Raw genomic sequence first — 18048 nt, forward strand, 5'->3', positions numbered from 1 at the left:
TGTAGATGCACCTTAATGTTTTGTTTTGGGTTTTCAGTGCCATAAAACCTGAAGCTAATACAAATACACTCTGAACAGAGTGAAGACATCCAGAAACACAAAACCAGTTAAGGCTTGTCAACCACCCCTATACTTTCCCTGAAGCCAGTTTGGCCAGTGTGTTCTTGCCCAGACTGTAGGCAGAAGTCTATCTGGACTCAGATGCCATAAGGAGTTTGTTCCTCCCAATAAACTTTCATTTGCAGATAAGATAATACCTTCATCTTGCCTTTCTTCCTCATTTGATTAACAGGAAGTCCCCAGGTGCCCTTGACCTAAGGTTTGGGCCATTGTCATATACTACCTTTCTTAGAGTCTTTGAAAGAAATATCCTAAGACATCTGTGACTTTCATTTGTAAACTTTTCTATGAAGGTAGGGGAGCTAAACCTAATGGATAGTCCAATAGCTTATATGAGAATATAATTGTAGCCAAATATCCCAATGGACTTCCAACTTTTCATTGTATAAGGACAGCTTATTTAGCTTTCTAGACATATGCCCTAATTCAAACATAACCATGGGTCTTTTTTATTATGAAGAGGCTTTATACTTCTGCTTGGTATCTAATCATTGAATAGAGCATGTAAGTTCTTCAGAAAAACTTATACATAGTGAGCTTATTATTATGATCACAAAATCTCATTTTAAATAACATTACATATACAAATTATATAACATTATATCTTACATAGTATTGTTTTTATAATAATCCACTATTAATTAGGAAGTCACAACAAAGTGTTGAGACACCTGCTACCAAGTTGTGTTATGGGAGCAAAGAAAATATAGAAGAATTTGCGACCTGAGAATCCTTCCCCCTATGACTGAGGTAAATTGCCCATGCTGGCTGGAGCTTATTACTGGTAACCAATTACTAGAGAGATGAGGCCATCAAAAGTCACTGCCTCTCAGGTGAAAAAACATTCTATTGACATAACACCAAAGACACTAAATATACAGGTTTAGCTAAATAAAACCTTGTTTTCTAGCTTTTCATAGGCTGTATGTTTTAGAGAAACAAATGTAAGATATCTTCAGTTGGATGTCTGGACTTTATTATATGATAAGTTAATTGTATTGGACCCTAACAAAAGGGCTTCATGAGAAGTGAAGGATCTGAGAGTCACCTACCCAACTCCATCACTGTCTTAACTTCTCTGAACACCATAGGCTGCTCATCAGATGAGGGGGGCATCAAACATAGAGATTTTCTATGTCTACTAAGCTGAAAGAGCACATACATTTCTATGTTAAAATTTATCTAAATTTTAGGACATAATAGCACTTTGCTGGCACTTTTAAACATGGAGAAGATAAAATGTGAGAAAGGTGTAGAGTTATTGTTTGTTTGTGTTTCTACTAAATAATCTTGGATCTGGGGTTTTAGTAGTTGCTTGGAAAAAAGTCCTTTGTTTTGTGATAATGGTCCTCCAACCTCTGGTCAGCTAGATGTAGACATTGGCTAGTTTCTTTTTTCAATTTGTGAAATTAGGATGGATCTACATACAGGCATCCTCGTTTGCCCATTTTGTCCTTTGAATGTGTGAATAGCCAGAAGAGAGCAGTTTCTATGGGCAATGCTCATCATGGTAACTAAAGCCTACTGGTCTCCCAGGCTGTAGTCTGGGGGAGATGTACTCTATGGAGATGTCTAAGTTGATAAAGTGTGTGCTGTGCAGGCATAAGGACCTGAGTTCACCACCAGTAACCACACGATATTCAGGCACTGTGGGTCTCTGTGGTGAGATTCTGTAACTGGATGCAGCACAGGGCAGGACAGAGACAGGAGGATGCTGGGCGGGTAGCTGGCGAGACAGTCCATAGACAAACCCTATTTCAAAAATAAGATGACTACCAATAAAGGAAGACACCCAACATTGACTTCTGGCCTCTGCATATGCCTGCGCCACATCCTTTCACCCTGCTCCCTCCATAGATAGAACATAGGGTCTGAAATTAGTCACTAGGGCTCTACTACAGCCCTTCTAATTTTGCACATTGCATGACCTTGAACAAATTATTTAACTTCCATGCATCATCCTTTAAAAAAAAAAGTAGGGATACTCTGTCTCTTAGAGTTAAAACTTTAAGCATTGTGAACAACTGTCTAATATAGTAAAAGCACCCATTAATGAACAGCTGGTATTGTTTTATTATTGAGTGATATGGGCAATGAATCTATGGGCTGGATTTCACTGTAACTCTATTGTGATCATCTGTATGCAGAATTAGTAAGGAAGGGTGGAGGGACTCTTAAGGAACCCTGTGTGAGCTAGAAAGATGGTGTTCAAACCATTCCTTGGGGATTGATGTTTATGTCGCTCTTATAGCTCTTTGGGGAATAAAATTACCTCTGGCTTTCAGTAGCCTAATTCAATGTCTGACAACTTCTCTCAGTTGGGAAGTCATTCCTTCTGTGTGGCTTAATTACCTATTGTTGCAGCTTTAGTTTGGGGTGAGAGAAAAGATAGTCCATCTATTCTGCCATGAAGATGATTGACGGCTCCACTGAAAGCTACTGGGTCGTACACAGATGCTTACAGTCTGTGGATTAGCTCAGGGCTTGGTTTTATACAGTCGACTGCAGTGTCCTGTAGATAGGGTCTGGTTCTGTGAGTCTGAGAGTCTTCAGTATGGACTGCAAGGGATGTAGCAGTTAAGGGGACCTAGAATCCTTGGTTTTATACTTCTACCCTATGTAACCAGAATGGCTTTACTCGCTCTGTCCTTGCCTGAGAAGTTGCATCAGAAGAATGCTATCTCAAAATAAAGTAAGAAAGACTTGAAAAGCAGAAAGTTAAGTTCCCTGCAAGCCTTATGGCTTAGTATGTCTTACCAAATGCCTCTACTGTGTGCTTCTCTGCTTCCTTGTGTAGCCTGTTTGAACATGGTAGTGTGTATATATGTGTGCTTGTTTGCATATATGTGTCTATATGTCCTTTTCTCACAAAGATGGTGGCAAATGGAGGGATAGCCAGGAAAATTTACTGGGAGACTGTATTTATAAATCCAGAACATAATCATGACACTAGAGGGGGGGGCATGAGGAAGGAGAGAAACCTTTAAATTTGTTTGCAGGAATATTCTTGATCCATCTACACAGCTTGGACTCCATGGGAAAGGATAGGGACTTTTAACTCTATAATATGCAGTAGATTGGCAGTGGCTAGAGCCAAGGTTAGGAGGAGAACCATTTGGCACAACTTGACCTAGTGAAATAGATTAAAAAGGATATTGGCCAAAATAAAGGCATCAGCTTGACTGTGTACCAGAAGGTTTATACCCCTGGAGTGCTGTAGAGGAAAGAGCATAGGAGGCCCTCTTCACCTCTCCAAACCCCAGCTTGGACTTGTCAGGGCCAGTTGTTCAGCTTCAATGAACACCGTATCCTTATCTACAGCAGACAGCTGGTGCTGTCCTGACTTGTAAGAACTGGCCTCTGAGGTGGTGGTCTCTGAGTTGTTGAGGGTTCAGGAGGAAACTCCTCCACCAGTCTGACTCTAAATTGTGGTATCAGCTCTTTCCTCCATGGAAACAAAACTAAACTGAGTCCCTGCCACCCAAGGCATGTGACAACAGTGGGACTTCTTCACACAGTTGCTACTCAACTCTGATGGATGTAAATGGGTTGACGGTTTTCCCTGCTGCGCCACTTATTCTGATGGAGACAGCTGAGCAGATCCTTGATGGTGTGTGATGTATTGTGCCGGCCACTTTCCATCATTACTTATCCTGATACTTAGCAACCATCATAAGCAGTTAACTGGCGACTTTTTTATTGTACTGACAAGAAACCTGAGCTTTAGAACTGATAGGGCTTATTGATTTGTGTATCCAGTGTTAGGATCTATCTAAGATTGATTGTTTAGAATTGATACAAAACTCAATGCCACCCCATGCTGGCTGCTAAAAAGAAAGCCCCAAAGCAGCTTTATGTGTAGCGTGTTTGCCTTAAAAAACAAACCCTCTCTCTGGCTTCTGCAACTGAAAGCCCCTAATTTCAATACCCCCCACCCTCTATCTCAAATATTTGCTAAGCCAGCAGCAACTGGATTCCTTGAATGATGCATGTCTTGAAACCACATCTTCTCATTTTTTTTCCACTGTTAAGCACCAGTGTCTACAGAGTGTCCCTTAGATGCTGAGTGATGCTTCCTGTAAGTGCTCAATACATTTGAGTGCATGAATTAATGCAGGAGTGATGAATGGAGTTAGCAGATAGACCCATGGCACTGTGGGAAAAGCTTACATTTCTTTGTGCAAACATCTGATATCCTGTTTTTCCAGGGTGGCATGATCGCTCTGTTGCTATCCATCTTGTGCCTGGTGATGATCCTGTACACTCGCAGGCGCTGGTGCAAACGTCGCCGGGTTCCTCAGCCCCAGAAAAGTGCCAGTGCAGAGGCAGCCAATGAGATCCACTACATCCCATCTGTGCTGATTGGAGGCCATGGGCGGGAAAGCTTGCGCAATGCCCGTGTGCAGGGCCACAACTCCAGTGGCACTCTGAGCATCCGGGAGACACCTATCCTGGATGGCTATGAGTATGACATCACAGACCTGCGTCACCACCTGCAGAGGGAGTGCATGAATGGAGGGGAGGACTTTGCCAGTCAAGTCACACGCACTTTGGACTCCCTACAAGGCTGCAATGAGAAGTCTGGGATGGACCTCACACCAGGTAGGAATGGAAGAAGAGATGGGGCTATTTAGTCCTTGTTCAGGGAGCCAAAGAGTAAATGGGGGGTAGCCAATAGTTGTTATACAATAAGCTGTACCAATGCCTTTGTTTGGATGGGGAAAAAAAAAACTGTTTCATGGGCTCCACCCCAACTGAGGTGCTATTAACACTTAATGGTTCCTGGAAGAAAGCCAGTCGTCTTTATGAGTGTGACCCCTGGTAGGTTGCCTGTGCTCCAGTGGACAGCCCTACAGCCATATACATACAGACAGCACCACTGGGATATAAAAGAAACTTTATTAAAAGGACATAAAGTTGGGATGGGGAACTATGTGGGAGAATATAGGAGGAATAAAAGTGGGTGAGTCTGATCAAAATACATTCTATACATTTATGAAATTCTCAGCCTTAAAAAAAATGTAAAAACAACCCATTTCCTTAGATAACTGTACTGGGTTTCTAATTCATAAGAGAAAAATCATAGTGTAAGTTGGATCTACTTCCACTTCCACCCATCTTGGGAGCAGAGAGATGCCTTTACATGTAGCTGAAGTATATTAGAGCCTCTTTGAGCAGCCCTCTAGGATGTAAGGAGGCAGCATAGGAAACTGACTTGACTTGTTTGTGTATTACACATTCACTCAGGCAACTTAATTCTTTAGTAACATGGAGGGTCCTCAGCTATCTGCTTTTCATTTGGTTAGTTCTTATTGTTTGGTTTTCTCTTTGCCTCATAAGATGTGGGCCTTGGGTCTTTTATTTGCATTATGTAGCCCTTGATCCTGTAGTCTCTACACAGGATGCATTTTTTTTCCAAATAAAATGAAAGAATTTAATCAAAGCATCAGATCTTAGATGCTAGCTATATCTTTTGAGAGAGTGGATGGGACAGCCTTGGCCGTAACCCAGCAGAACAAGATCAGGGTCAAAAACATGCAGAGAGGGAAGATCTGTTCTTTTTAAGATAGCCCACCTCTTTCTCTTTCAAACTGCTATGAATAAGTACATCTTAAAAGACAGCATCTCAACAGTGATCCTCAAGGTACTTCCCAGTACCTTCTTTGAGGAAGACACAGTCAATACTGCATGCTGCTAAAGATGCACAGACTTTCTGTGAGGCTGCAAAGAGTGAAATCACATAGTGGGAAATGGAAATTCTATTTAGCATCTGGAGGATGACCTATATCAATAATCATTTCACAATACAATTTAATGTCTGGAAACTTTAAAATCTGAGAGTAGGAAGGAGGATTCTCTAACATGTATCATATTCCACAAAGCACCAAGGCCACAGGATGGACATTTGGTACTTGGGGGTTCAATCCCAAACTTCTTTAAGGAACAGACAGATTGTACAAATGCATGCAATAGCTAGAGTTCAGTCAGAAAGGAATGGTGGAGTCTGTGATGAAAGACAGGCCACATTCTGTCTGAATGCACACAGATTCTATTTCTGCTAAACCCAGTGCTTTCCAGAAGGAAAAACTGTATTCTGTGTTTAGCCAAAGGGTGGAAAGCAGTGACATTATCAATACGGAATTAGCTAAATTGGATTTTCAATGGTAATCCTCTTACTTCACTCCTCCTGTAACTTTGTAGCCCCTAGAAAGCAGAAAGGAATGTCTTCGTTTCCACCAGCTTTTTTTATATGTTCCTCATTTCAATTCTTGGGACACATCTACTCAGCTCAAGCAGATTTTCTCACTTCCCTTCATGTTTTTCCTTTTCTCTTCTGTTATTTTTTTCTTTTCCTGATTTTTCCTTATATAGGAAGTGACAATGCCAAGCTTTCCCTGATGAACAAGTATAAAGATAATATCATAGCCACAAGCCCCGTGGATTCCAACCACCAGCAAGCCACTCTGCTCTCCCATACCTCCAGCAGCCAGAGAAAGAGGATCAACAATAAAGCAAGAGGTACCCATGTCTAGTTCTAAGTTATGCAGATGAGTTCCAGAATGTGGGCAGAAATGGGGCCATTAAACCGACTACATACACTGTGACACATAGCTATAAATGTCTGGCACAACCTTCAGGAGGCCAGATAGATGCTACTCACCCCAAAATTTAATATCAGAAACCTTTGATTAAGTACTGTCATGGGCATGAATATTTTCTAGGAGCAAACTGAACAAGTGTGCAAAGATGTGTGTTAATGGCTGCTTATCACATTTAAACAAGCTAAAAACCAGAAATTGTGTAGATGCCCGCCATCAGGGAATCAGATGACTATCAGGCATATCTGCCTAATGTCCAGTGATTTACCATGTAGTCATTTTAAAAGATCTTTATTTCTTAATATGGAAAGTTGCCCACCTGTTCAAGGAGGAAAATGAGATTATAATCAAGATATGGCTCAATTCCATTTTAAAGGGAGCCTAAAACCTCTACATGTTTCAGTATCAGAAAAGGACAGAGGGTATATACATCAAATAATAGAAAAATTTGTCTCTGTTTTAGAGGGCTCACAGGACACGTCCCCTTCACATATGTCTGTCTACGTTTTTTATTCCTTTGTATATATTCTTGAATCAGGAATAAGTCAGAAGTATAATGTCCTTCTGCTCTGATGTAATTCTGGTCTTCTATCAAGCAGAATGGAACATTTCCCTTTCTTTTTTGTCCACACCGTCCCACCTCTGGAAGTCCTCTCTGACAAGTAGATGCCAAACAAGTCCCTCATCCAGGAACCATGTTCTCTGGAGGGAATCAGAGCACTATCAGTTGCTCTCATAAATGTCTGCTTCTTCAACAAGTCTCGGTATCAAGGAGTACTAGCCCCTCGGCTACCTCTCTCAGACTGTCAGTCATTCTCGTTTTTATTGATTTCCCAATTAGGCTTCATCCTATGATTCTGCATCATGCAAAATGAAAATGTTTGCTCTGATTCTCTGTTCATTTCAGCTGGTTCCGCCTTCTTGAACCCTGAAGGGGACTCCAGCACAGAGGCAGAAAATGACCCACAGCTGACCTTTTACACAGACCCGTCTCGGAGCCGGAGGCGCAGTCGAGGTAGGGAGAGTGGGAAGGTGTATAAGTGGGGTGCAGGTGGGAAAGACAGGGGCCATAGAGGGCTCTGTGGACTGGAGCCAACTTCAACAGGAAGAATGCTTGGATCTCAGCTGGTGCTTCCTCCCAGGAAGAATGGAGAGCCTAGGGTTCGGTGAGAGTGAGAATCATCTCTCCCAGATAATGGCACTCTCAAACACGTTTCCATGTTGTTTGAAAGGCTGTTTCTTGGTCAGAAGACTCTCAATTTCTTCTGGAAGACTCAGAAGTCATGTTTTACTATTCAGACAAATAAAGTGGATGGAGGTTGATAACTGAATAATACACGTGCTCGTCATCTATTCAAGCTGCATTGGCCTTGAGACTGAGCTAGCCTGGGATAGGAGGGCATGGCCAATAAGGAATTATCTAGGAGTTGAGAATAACATGGCTTTCTTTTGCCTTTAAGTCTTTACTCAGTAGAATCTTGAGACCTAAGCCTCCAGACCCTTCACTTCTCCTGGCACAGTTTAAGCTAATTTGTTCTTTACACCGACACATCTGTCCTTTGCAGCATCTGTATGTATTGTTGCAGGGTCATCCTTGACTTCAGCTGTGGCTCCTGCTACTGTAGGTGATACTATAACCTTCCTGGTGTTGCAATTACCTCTGATGGTGTTCTACAGACAACAGTGGTGAGCCTCAGATCTCCTTCCTGTGTGGCGTTTTTGCATCAGGACGTAGACCCTCTGAACATACATTCTCACATATTGAATGACTACTCAGTAACACATACAGAAGGCTTCTGTGAGGATTACATTCTTTATTTCTTTTGGCAACTGCTAAAGTACTATGAAATCCTCATTGCCACTGCCCAATCTTCCCAATAGCAGTCTATAGTTTTTACAGAGTCCCATCTTGAAGAATACTAAACAGAGTCTCCTGGAGACATTGTGGAAGATACATGAATAGCGTCAACTGTGTCACCTTTGTGTGGATATAACCTGGTAGCATTTCCAAACAATGTCTAACCAGTGGCTTTCAGAACTCACACATGTTGGCTGAGCCCTACCTTCTTTAAAATTCTCTTCGTGCAGATTGTATTCTTCCCCGAACCTCCAAGAAGGAAGATGTTTTCATTCTGTATTCCAGTGTCTGTAGGCTTCTCAGTATGTAGCATTCGAGTTTTTCTTGCCATTTTTTTTTTCTGATGAGCCAGTGGGGCTCTTAATTGCCTAACTGTAGAGTCTCATTTTTCCTGACATTAGAATGTGGATAATAGTACCCTTCTCTCCCTTGGTGCTCAAAATACTTTATAGAACAAATACACAATCTAGGCTGTATCAAAGCAGATTGTGTCTTGTTTTAATAAAGTCTTATTTGAGAAAACCCCTGGTGATGGGTTAGAGTTAGTTACTTTACAGCATAGCATGATTTGTTTTTCTAACTTCCAAGTCCCTGTAATGCATCACCTGTCTACCACTATTAACTAAACTGTAAGTGGTTTGGGGTGGAGCATTTCTATAATTATTTTTTCAGAGTGCCTACTAAAGGATTTTGCCTATAATATATGTGTGTGAGTGTCTGCTTAATTGGACTGAATACATCAATCAGACCAGCAAAAGCATCTTATAACCTAACTCCTATGGGTCAGCCTCTATGATAGGTAGTGGAAACATGAAAGCATGGCAGAATGATAAGGCTTTATTTAATAATGTAAATAAACAAAACAAGAACTCAGAAGCGATAACACTTAATTCTACATGGCAGCAATAGGAGGCAATAAAGAAGAGTTAGCACTGAAACATAAGCAATGTATAGAATGTCTGAAAAAAGAAATTGTAGGTGAGAACATTTCAGTAGAGGAATGTAGTACATAAAAATTGCTGATGACTCCAAGCAATGTGGTTGTCAAGGAAGTGAAGGAGCCTGTAGCTCCAGCCAGGATATAAACAAGCATAGGGAAGGTAAGGATGAAGGCAGAGAATAAGCTAACTACCAAAGCACAAACTTGCTGCACTGCTACAATTGCATTTGCCTCTGTAAACAAATAGGAAACCACTGGAAAATGTGAAGGCAGGCAGGGATGCTAGATTATGGGTTGACATAGAGGAAAGGGACAAAAATATCAGTTGCAAGTTATTGCGATCACAGGAGGGCAGTGGCAAGTGCCTGCAAACAGTGATGACATCGTGCGATAAGAGCTGTAACAGCAGGGTGCACGGAGGGCTAGAAGAACAAGGAAGAGTGAGAATCTGTTCTTGAAGGTTTCAGGGAAGTGTTTTCAGGAAGCTGTTGTTGAAGCATAGGTGTTGACCAGGATGACAAGGTGACAAAATGGCCTTCTGTGGAGGAAGAGATAATCTGTGCAAAGTCACTGGAATGGAAGGAATGGTCTAGTGAGAAAACTGAAACATAGTTTTTTTTTTTTTTTTTTTTTTTTTTTTTTTTTTTTTAGTAAAGTCTAGGGTGCCTGTTTGTGGATTGTTCAGGAAAGAAAGCCAAAGGGTCAGCAGAATCCAGGAAGAATATGGTCGTGACTGCAAAGGTCTTGGATCTGCCGAGTTAGCTAGTGAGTTGTGCTATGTGGAGTCTCTCTCCTCTTGAGGCAGTGTAGATGCTAGCTGAGAGCCAGGGGGCATGTCTATGAGGGTGACACAGATACTGTCTGAGTCCTAATGTAAGATGAGAGAATGGAGGTGAAAACTTAAACATCAACAACAAAACAAAACATCTTCTATTTAAAGGGTCAGTGGTTAAAAGAAATGTGTCTTGTGAGCAAACAGGGAAAGAATTGGACCAAATGGAGTTGTATGAGTTGAGAAAGCCATCCGATGACAAGAGATCAGACAGGAGACTGGGTTTGAGAAACAGGACAGGTATAGTTTGCAATATGTAGCTTTTAGTGCTGGAGGGTATTCTGTTAGTGGATTTGATATTGTAACTGAGATGAGTTGATCCTTAAGTGTGAGGAAATGGACTCCATATGTATACACAAAATTAATCTGCAAGCATTATTTTGCCTAAGGACCAGGTAACTTCCTGGAATGCTGGGAGATGTAGTTCTTAAAAAATAACAAAGCCTCTTGGGAAAGTGCCATGGCCTGTAGGTTTGTCTTCGTAAACCTTTGCAGTACGGGTCTCAGGGCCATTCAGCTGGGAAATTCTAGGGAATGGTCCTGACCAAAGTCCATTTCTTAGTCAGTATTTAATATTTAATAAAGCTTGCTTCAAAATGGTGGAACTGGTTTTTCTCTGGAGCTCAGGATTAGCACATGCTGTAAAGAGACTAGTGTGAATAGTATCTCTCCAACTTGCAAGAACCAGAGGCTACCAGCAGCCTCTGCATCTCTTTCTTCTCCCAAGTCGCTCCACAGCCCCTTGGGAGACCCTGAACACTAATAGATAGCTGGTCCTGGCCACCAAACTCATCTCAGTGTTTCCTGAGATCAGCAGTTCCCAAAGCTCTAACCTTTATAACTGCTTGGTTCTGGCCGTACTCTGCAGCCTCTCAGGACAGCTGCTTGGTGCTGCCTTCATTGTTATTCAGTGATGTGAATGATCAATGTAGAATTCTCAGCACAGGTCCCTGATACATGATGACCACTTCATAAGTGTAAGCTGTCACAATTATGGCCATCTCTTTGAGACTTATTTTCCTCTTCTGCGAAGTAGATAGTCACTGGGCCGGCTCATGGGTATATTATGAGGAGACAAATGTTTAAAATGAAACAATAGCACAGTGTCCTTTCATAATGGGACTTATATTGCTATCCATAATAAATATTAACATAAGTAAGAAATTTCCAGGAGAACTCTACATTTTGTTGTCTTGCTTTCTCACCCTCCCACATGCATCCTGCCTCCAGCAAAAGTTCCCTCTGCTTACCACCACTTCATCCAAAATCGGCAGAAAATTAAGCCTTTTAGATAAGCAAAGCAAGCTTTTGCTTAACCACTCCTTCCAGTGGTGTCCAGGCTGAGCGGAGGATTCTGGTGTGACAGCATCATTTGCCCATCCATAGAAGAAGGACATGCTCCTCTAATGGGGGGAAGCACCCCAGAAACCCAGGTTTACACCATAGGAGAATGTCTTTACAGCTCCCTCTGTGAACAGTAATGGGCCTGCACTATAGGGTTCAAACAATTTTGCCTCTAAGTTTTGAACTCAGCTAGGGAGGCAGAGGGAGAAATGCCCCCTTGTGGCTTCTTGTAAACCTGACCCAGACAAATTGGGGAAGAGTCTGCACTCATCTCAGCACTACTGACTGTGAGGGCCATCAGTTGGCCAAGTTCCTTCCTACTTCATCTGGTCATGTGATGTCCCTAATGAAGCATCGTTCCTAAGGTCACACAGTGGAGATGTGTTCTGACCCCTGTGGGTTCTGTTTGCTGGCAGAAGGCCAAGTCAGATGACCAGTGCCTGGATTTTTACCACTATGTCGTGTTTGCTTTTGTCTTGCTTTCAGTGGGCTCTCCCAGAAGTCCTGTGAATAAGACCACCTTGACCCTGATCAGTGTCACCAGCTGCGTGATTGGCCTCGTGTGCTCTTCTCATGTCAGCTGCCCTCTTGTTGTCAAAATCACCCTACACGTCCCCGAGCACTTGATTGCTGATGGTGAGCTCATCTGCCAAGAATGGAACTGCTTCTTCAGTAGTTGGTGGTTTTTAAGCTGAGCAAAAGATGGAGAAACCAGGGTTCACTATGGTGGGGAGGAGGGATACACCCCAAAACATAAGGTAGAGGTTATGGCTAGATTGTACACAGATGATCTCAGAAATTGAGCAAATGAAAAACTTAACAGGTCATCTCCAATATTCTATGCACATTGTCTGTAAATAATACCCTATTTGTAGAGAAATGCAAAGCACAGTGGCTATAGATGTGTGGACATCATGGTCTTTTACCATTAGAGGAAGGAAAAGTTAACAAGGCAGTAGAGGTGTTTAAAGGATCGGCCATGCTTTGACTTGTTTTGTTCAGGTGATAGACTGTTAACTGCATTAACTTGTTATAAACCTAGACCTCAAAAGTAATAATTTACCTTCATGCAGGGGACCCCAAAATAATAAAGGACTCCCATAGATTCCAAGAGTCCCTGAATCATTCAGGCCCACAGCATCTAATTGACTTGTTAATATCTATTCTCTTTGTTGCTGCAAGGCTGAAAACAGGTGGGGCATGTTCAACCGTGTTGGTGGACCTGCTGTTTCATAGGAGGTGAAGACCTGGACCAGTGCCAATGCCTAGTGACTGGGTCTGATGGAGCCATGCTATGGCCACCACAGAGCCACTCTGTCCCTCTATCCCTTAGGAATACAGCACTCCAGCAATATGAGATGAGGCATGGCAGTAGGCAATGATATGGCTGGAAGGGTTAATGTCCCTGGCCTCACAGCAGTCAATATGACTGCAGGACTTCCATCTGCCATTCCCTTGTGCTGGTACTAATGGTAGGCTAGGACTGGTGGAAGTAATGATCCTGAATTAGGATGTGCCTAGCTTCTGGGGACTTGTGCCCATGTATTGTGTATGCCTCTGCAGACATGCTTCTTCTCTGTCACCCTGTAGGGAGCCGCTTCATCCTGCTGGAGGGGAGCCAGCTGGATGCCAGTGACTGGCTGAACCCTGCCCAAGTGGTTCTCTTCTCTCAGCAGAACTCCAGCGGGCCCTGGGCCATGGACCTCTGTGCCCGGCGGCTCCTGGACCCTTGTGAACATCAATGTGACCCCGAAACTGGTAGGCGGGAGCACCGGGCAGCGGGTAACTGTCAGAGAGAGCGCATGCCTTTTGCAATCATTCTCTTGAGATTCAGACCATCTATCCCAATTCTGCTGTCCCTTTTTCATCTCAAGCGTGGACCATGCATGCATAGCACCATGTGGTTGAGTCACTGAGCATAAAAACATGCAATAATCCAGCAGAAACCTGGGCAGAATCTTAACCACAGCCTTACTCTGCAAAGGCCAGTTTGGAATAACTTCAATCGTCCATTTTGTCATCCTCTAGCTACTGTGACTATCTATTTATGATTGCAAAATTAATTTATGTTTAGTATAAAAAGTAGTATAGAAGAAAATGATAATCATCTCTATTTCTGTCTCCTAGATAAACAATTTAAAACTCTTCATGTCCTTTCTTTCCATTACTAGTCTATGCATAATTTTTAAAGGTTTCCTGGAAGCATAGGAAGTCTAGTTGAGTTTTCCTGAATTTGTTTCCTTAATATTCTATAAGACTTTTCCATAATCAAAATGCTCAGTAACATTTTAATGGTCACTCGTTGTTGTATTATACATCTGTACCATAGCTCATTTAAACAGTCTCATTGCTTTGAATTTCGAAGGCTTTAGATTTTTTTAATTTTTATAAATACTGTTAAGACAAACCTCTCAGCAAAGAAAAGTGGGGCACATAGGAATTTATTTTGCTTCCAGTGAATTTTAGAAATGGATCACTAAAAAATGGCTGTTGACATGTTTAAGTGTGTGACTCCGTCGCATAAGACTAGGGTAGGTCTGAGTGAAGCCCAGCTTCATGCATTGTGAAGAGGAGTTGTGCAGCGCAGTTTCCCTCCTTGAGTGTTGCATGCCCAGGAGCCCAGGTCTCTGTGCTGGGTAGAGTTGCACTTTTGTGGTAGGAAGTGTGTTTACTCTTCTTATTACCATGACAGAATATTAAACAGAAACAACTTAGAGGAGCAAGGATCTATTTTGGCTCATGGCTGAAGGAAACAGTATATTCTGGAAGGGAAGGCATGGTATATAGGGTTCTATATAGTAGGGAGATGGCTTATTACATCATTATGGGTCAGAGAGCCTAGCTGAAAGTGGAGCTAGCCTAGACACTTTGGTCCTTACCTCTACTTCTATGGCCCTACACCTACCAACTAACCCTCATGTCCAAAAGTGGCCTTCCAGTGCCACCAACTGGGGACCAAGTAGTTCACAAAATTTCACATTTAAGCCATAGTAATAAGTTCATATATCCTAGTGACTACGAAAAGAATTTTTAGGAGCTAGAGTACCACTGGTGAAACCCTACTGGAGAAGAAGTGTAACACTACAGAACAAAGGAAAGGGTCATGAACCAAATCCCCAAGATCTTTGTCATGTGTAACTCCTCAGACAGGCTAGGGGTGGGGTGTATCTTCAGAAAGTTCAGTTCAGAAAGGTCTTTCTACAGATGTAGCCTAAGACATATGTTCTGTATTTAGTTGTAATCCATTATTAAGTCCCTTTGAGAAAGTAGCAGGTAACTGTGACATCTAAAGTTCATGTTCTGAGGTTTCAAACTTATTTTTTTACGTGGGCCCATCACAGAGATTCTAGGTCCCCATATGGGAGAGAAAGTACAGCACTCTCAACATCTGATGTCTAAGACGGTGCTTGCTTGCTGTCCCTCCTACACTGTCAGGCAAACACCAAACCAAACAGATGGGCTGTGCACTATGCCCAAAAGCTAGTGTGCTTGGAAGAAATTAAAAAGAGCTCATCTCAGAGGTGGGAACTCTCCATGTAGCAGAGCTGGTCTCTGGTACCCTCGTTCTCCAGCTCCTTAGGATTAGGAGGATTTGGGACAATCTTAGCTGTTAAACTCACTTCTGAGAGCAACAAGATCTCCAGAGGAGCTTAACACGTTTCCTCTTGGCCTTGAAAGGAAATCAAGGGCCTGCAATTGCTTGTGGAAAGGAGGGGACTGCTGTTCTACACTTGGGAGGGTTAGACTTGAGCTGCCTTCTTATTTTACATAACGTTCGATTATCTGGGCCTGATTTACTTAGAGTCCCCTGGTAATGGATAAGGAGAGTTTATGTTTAGCCTATCATGAAGTCAGAGCAAAAACAAGGTTGTTAAATGCAACTGCTCAGGTATGCTGGGTCCGACATGTTTGTCACTCAACTCTTTAGGAGGTAACCTGAACTGAACGCTCCTAGCGGGTATGCCAGGACGCTGGTTGTCTATAGAGAAGTCTCATATCTCTACCCTCTAGCCTCTTACAGATTTCTAATTTCTAATCCTTCCTACAAAATGAATGTGGAAATCCCCTCTCTTGCAAATGTTTTCCCGGTATCTCTAACAACTAATGAATTTCCAACTGGAAAGTCACAAGGGATACTAACATAAGAACCCAAGCCCTGCAAACAGAGCTAAAGGACATCTTCATTTGGTATGGCAGCTGAGAAACAATGCTGTGGAGCCTTTCATTTTCATCAATGCTGGGATTGGAACCCCACCCACCTCTGTGCTGCTTTTTCTCTGCACATGTGATGATGTGGTCATCCCACACGCTCATCACTAAGAAACTTTATCGCCTCCCACACTCCATCCTAGGAGCCTTTCTCTAAAGAGCTGAGTGTGGGAATTGGCTTCAAGTCAAGTCGACGTTATTTTTTGCAATCCTCCAGCTAGCTTACTTGGAAATGTCAGAGTGTTGGGACATGTGCTTTCCCAGCCGAGCTGAGGGGTCTGCCCATATGGATGCATAGGGCTGTGCAAATGCACTTGTGTATTTTTTTCACGCAGACACACGTACCCATAAACACACAAGCACACAAACACAGATGCTCAGGCACTGCGAAGGAGCAGCCTTTGATGCCTGGAGCACTCCTTAGGCAGCTTTCCTAAAAGTGTCCCAAAGTTAAGTGTGTATTTACACATCGTCTGCACGGGACTGCACAATACCAAGTGTGAGAGACAGAAACATGGACTTACTCCACCAGATGCACACATCCTCCTCCCCACAATCTGTAGATGTGTGATGTTGCATGGCACAGGAAGGTTAAATAGCACATAGAATTGAAATTGCCTAACAACTGATGTCACAAAAGCAAGATTACCCTAGGTTATTTGGGTGTCCCAGTGCTATGACAATACTTCTCAAAAGTAGAAGGGAAAATAGGTCAAAGTGCTAAGGTGAAAGAATGATTCATTAAGCTATTGTATTCTTTAAAGATGAAGGGAACCAGGCATGCAGACACCATCTAAAGCAAGGAAGCAGGTTCTTACTTGTAGCCTATAGAAAGAAGCATCGCTCTGTTGAGACTTACTTTGTAGTTACTTTAATCTTAGCCCCCACAGAACCCATATTTTGCCCCTCTGGCCCATAATGAAGTAATGTTGCTTTAGGCACATGAGTTTGCAATCGGCTATAAATATACCAAAAGAAGAACAAAACAATCAAAGGGGAGAAACCTTTTATACGCCCTCTTCCTCTATGCCCATCATAATTCTAGAACTTCTAAAGATATATGAAGTTCTACGAAAGAATCAGGGCTATAGGAAACTTGCTGGTTGATTCCAGTTCCAGCCTTCCTCTCCACTTATATTCTAACACCATGTTACTTTGTGACAGAGCTCAGAGACCAGGCTGGACAATAGCAAACCAAGACTGGCACATGTGCTTATAATCACCCCAACTCCTCAGACCTTCTCGTTATATGTGAGTGTGCTTAAGAAAGGAGAGACCTTCATACCTGCCATTTGTAATCTCTCCAAAGCATTGTGATCCTCTCCTAGCGGGTATCAACTTGGGATGAGTCAGTCCTAGTACCTAGTTTGGGGAAGATGTAGGATACTTGTAATTAGGTTCAGATTTGCTGATGACTTCACACAATACACTGTGGACTATCTCCTTACTGCTTTGTAATGTCAGGTGGAAAGAAAATGTGTGGGAAAAGGTTTTTGGCAAAAAAAAAAAAAAAATTGTGCTAGGTGGGGTTTATCAGGAGCCCATCATGTTATTGTCACTGTGATTTGCTTAGACAATCAAAGCTCCCTGCACAACCCTACAAAGCAGACAGTAGTTTTATCTCCACTTTAGAGAGATGTTAACAAACTGGCTTAACACCCTTTCTCAGTTAATAGCCCAGCTGGACTGTAAACTCAGAGTACATATCAAAATATATTGTGTCAGAATGCATATACCAGAAACCACATTTCTGGTCATTTTGTAATGTTTCTTCCCATGCTGCCCTTCTGGAAGGACACCTAGATAGAAGGCTTAGGGTTATTCTCTTTCCTTTCGGGTGGCTGTTGAGAGCTTCAGTTTCTGACAAGGCCTTCTGCCAACTGCTAATCTTACCAACCTTACCAGACTGCCCCCAACCACAAGAGAATCTCCAGTCAAGTTGGAGAATCACAAAGTATTAAGGCTTAGGCTTGGTGCCTGCAAGATCCTGTCATAGGCTGACTCTACCTGTGATTTCAAAGGGTAACTTTTTGTGGTTGTTCATTTCCACTTTGTTTTCTGATGACAGACTATGCAGTCTCATTGGTTTTTCTGTCTTCTCATTCCAAGCCTTTGTTCTGCCATCTGAGCAGTTTGGAGGCCTCCG

The 18048-nt window shown here is 42.4% G+C and overlaps 1 protein-coding gene across 2 annotated transcripts in view; it reads left to right on the forward strand.

Annotated features, from left to right (window-relative positions):
- The window catches only part of Astn1 (astrotactin 1), a 305388-nt gene that overhangs the window by 132656 nt on the left and 154684 nt on the right, over positions 1–18048 (forward strand). The window contains exons 3-7 of one of the 2 annotated variants that reach the window (XM_034513161.2): positions 4329–4722; positions 6493–6639; positions 7627–7734; positions 12180–12329; positions 13284–13451. In XM_034513161.2, the coding sequence (XP_034369052.1) occupies positions 4329–4722; positions 6493–6639; positions 7627–7734; positions 12180–12329; positions 13284–13451 (967 nt within the window). Of the gene's footprint in view, positions 1–4328; positions 4723–6492; positions 6640–7626; positions 7735–12179; positions 12330–13283; positions 13476–18048 lie in introns of both variants that reach the window. The other variant, XM_076941440.1, reaches the window with a different exon arrangement.

This window comes from Arvicanthis niloticus, chromosome 10 (genome assembly GCF_011762505.2).
Source record: "Arvicanthis niloticus isolate mArvNil1 chromosome 10, mArvNil1.pat.X, whole genome shotgun sequence".
NCBI classification, from domain to species: domain Eukaryota; kingdom Metazoa; phylum Chordata; class Mammalia; order Rodentia; family Muridae; genus Arvicanthis; species Arvicanthis niloticus.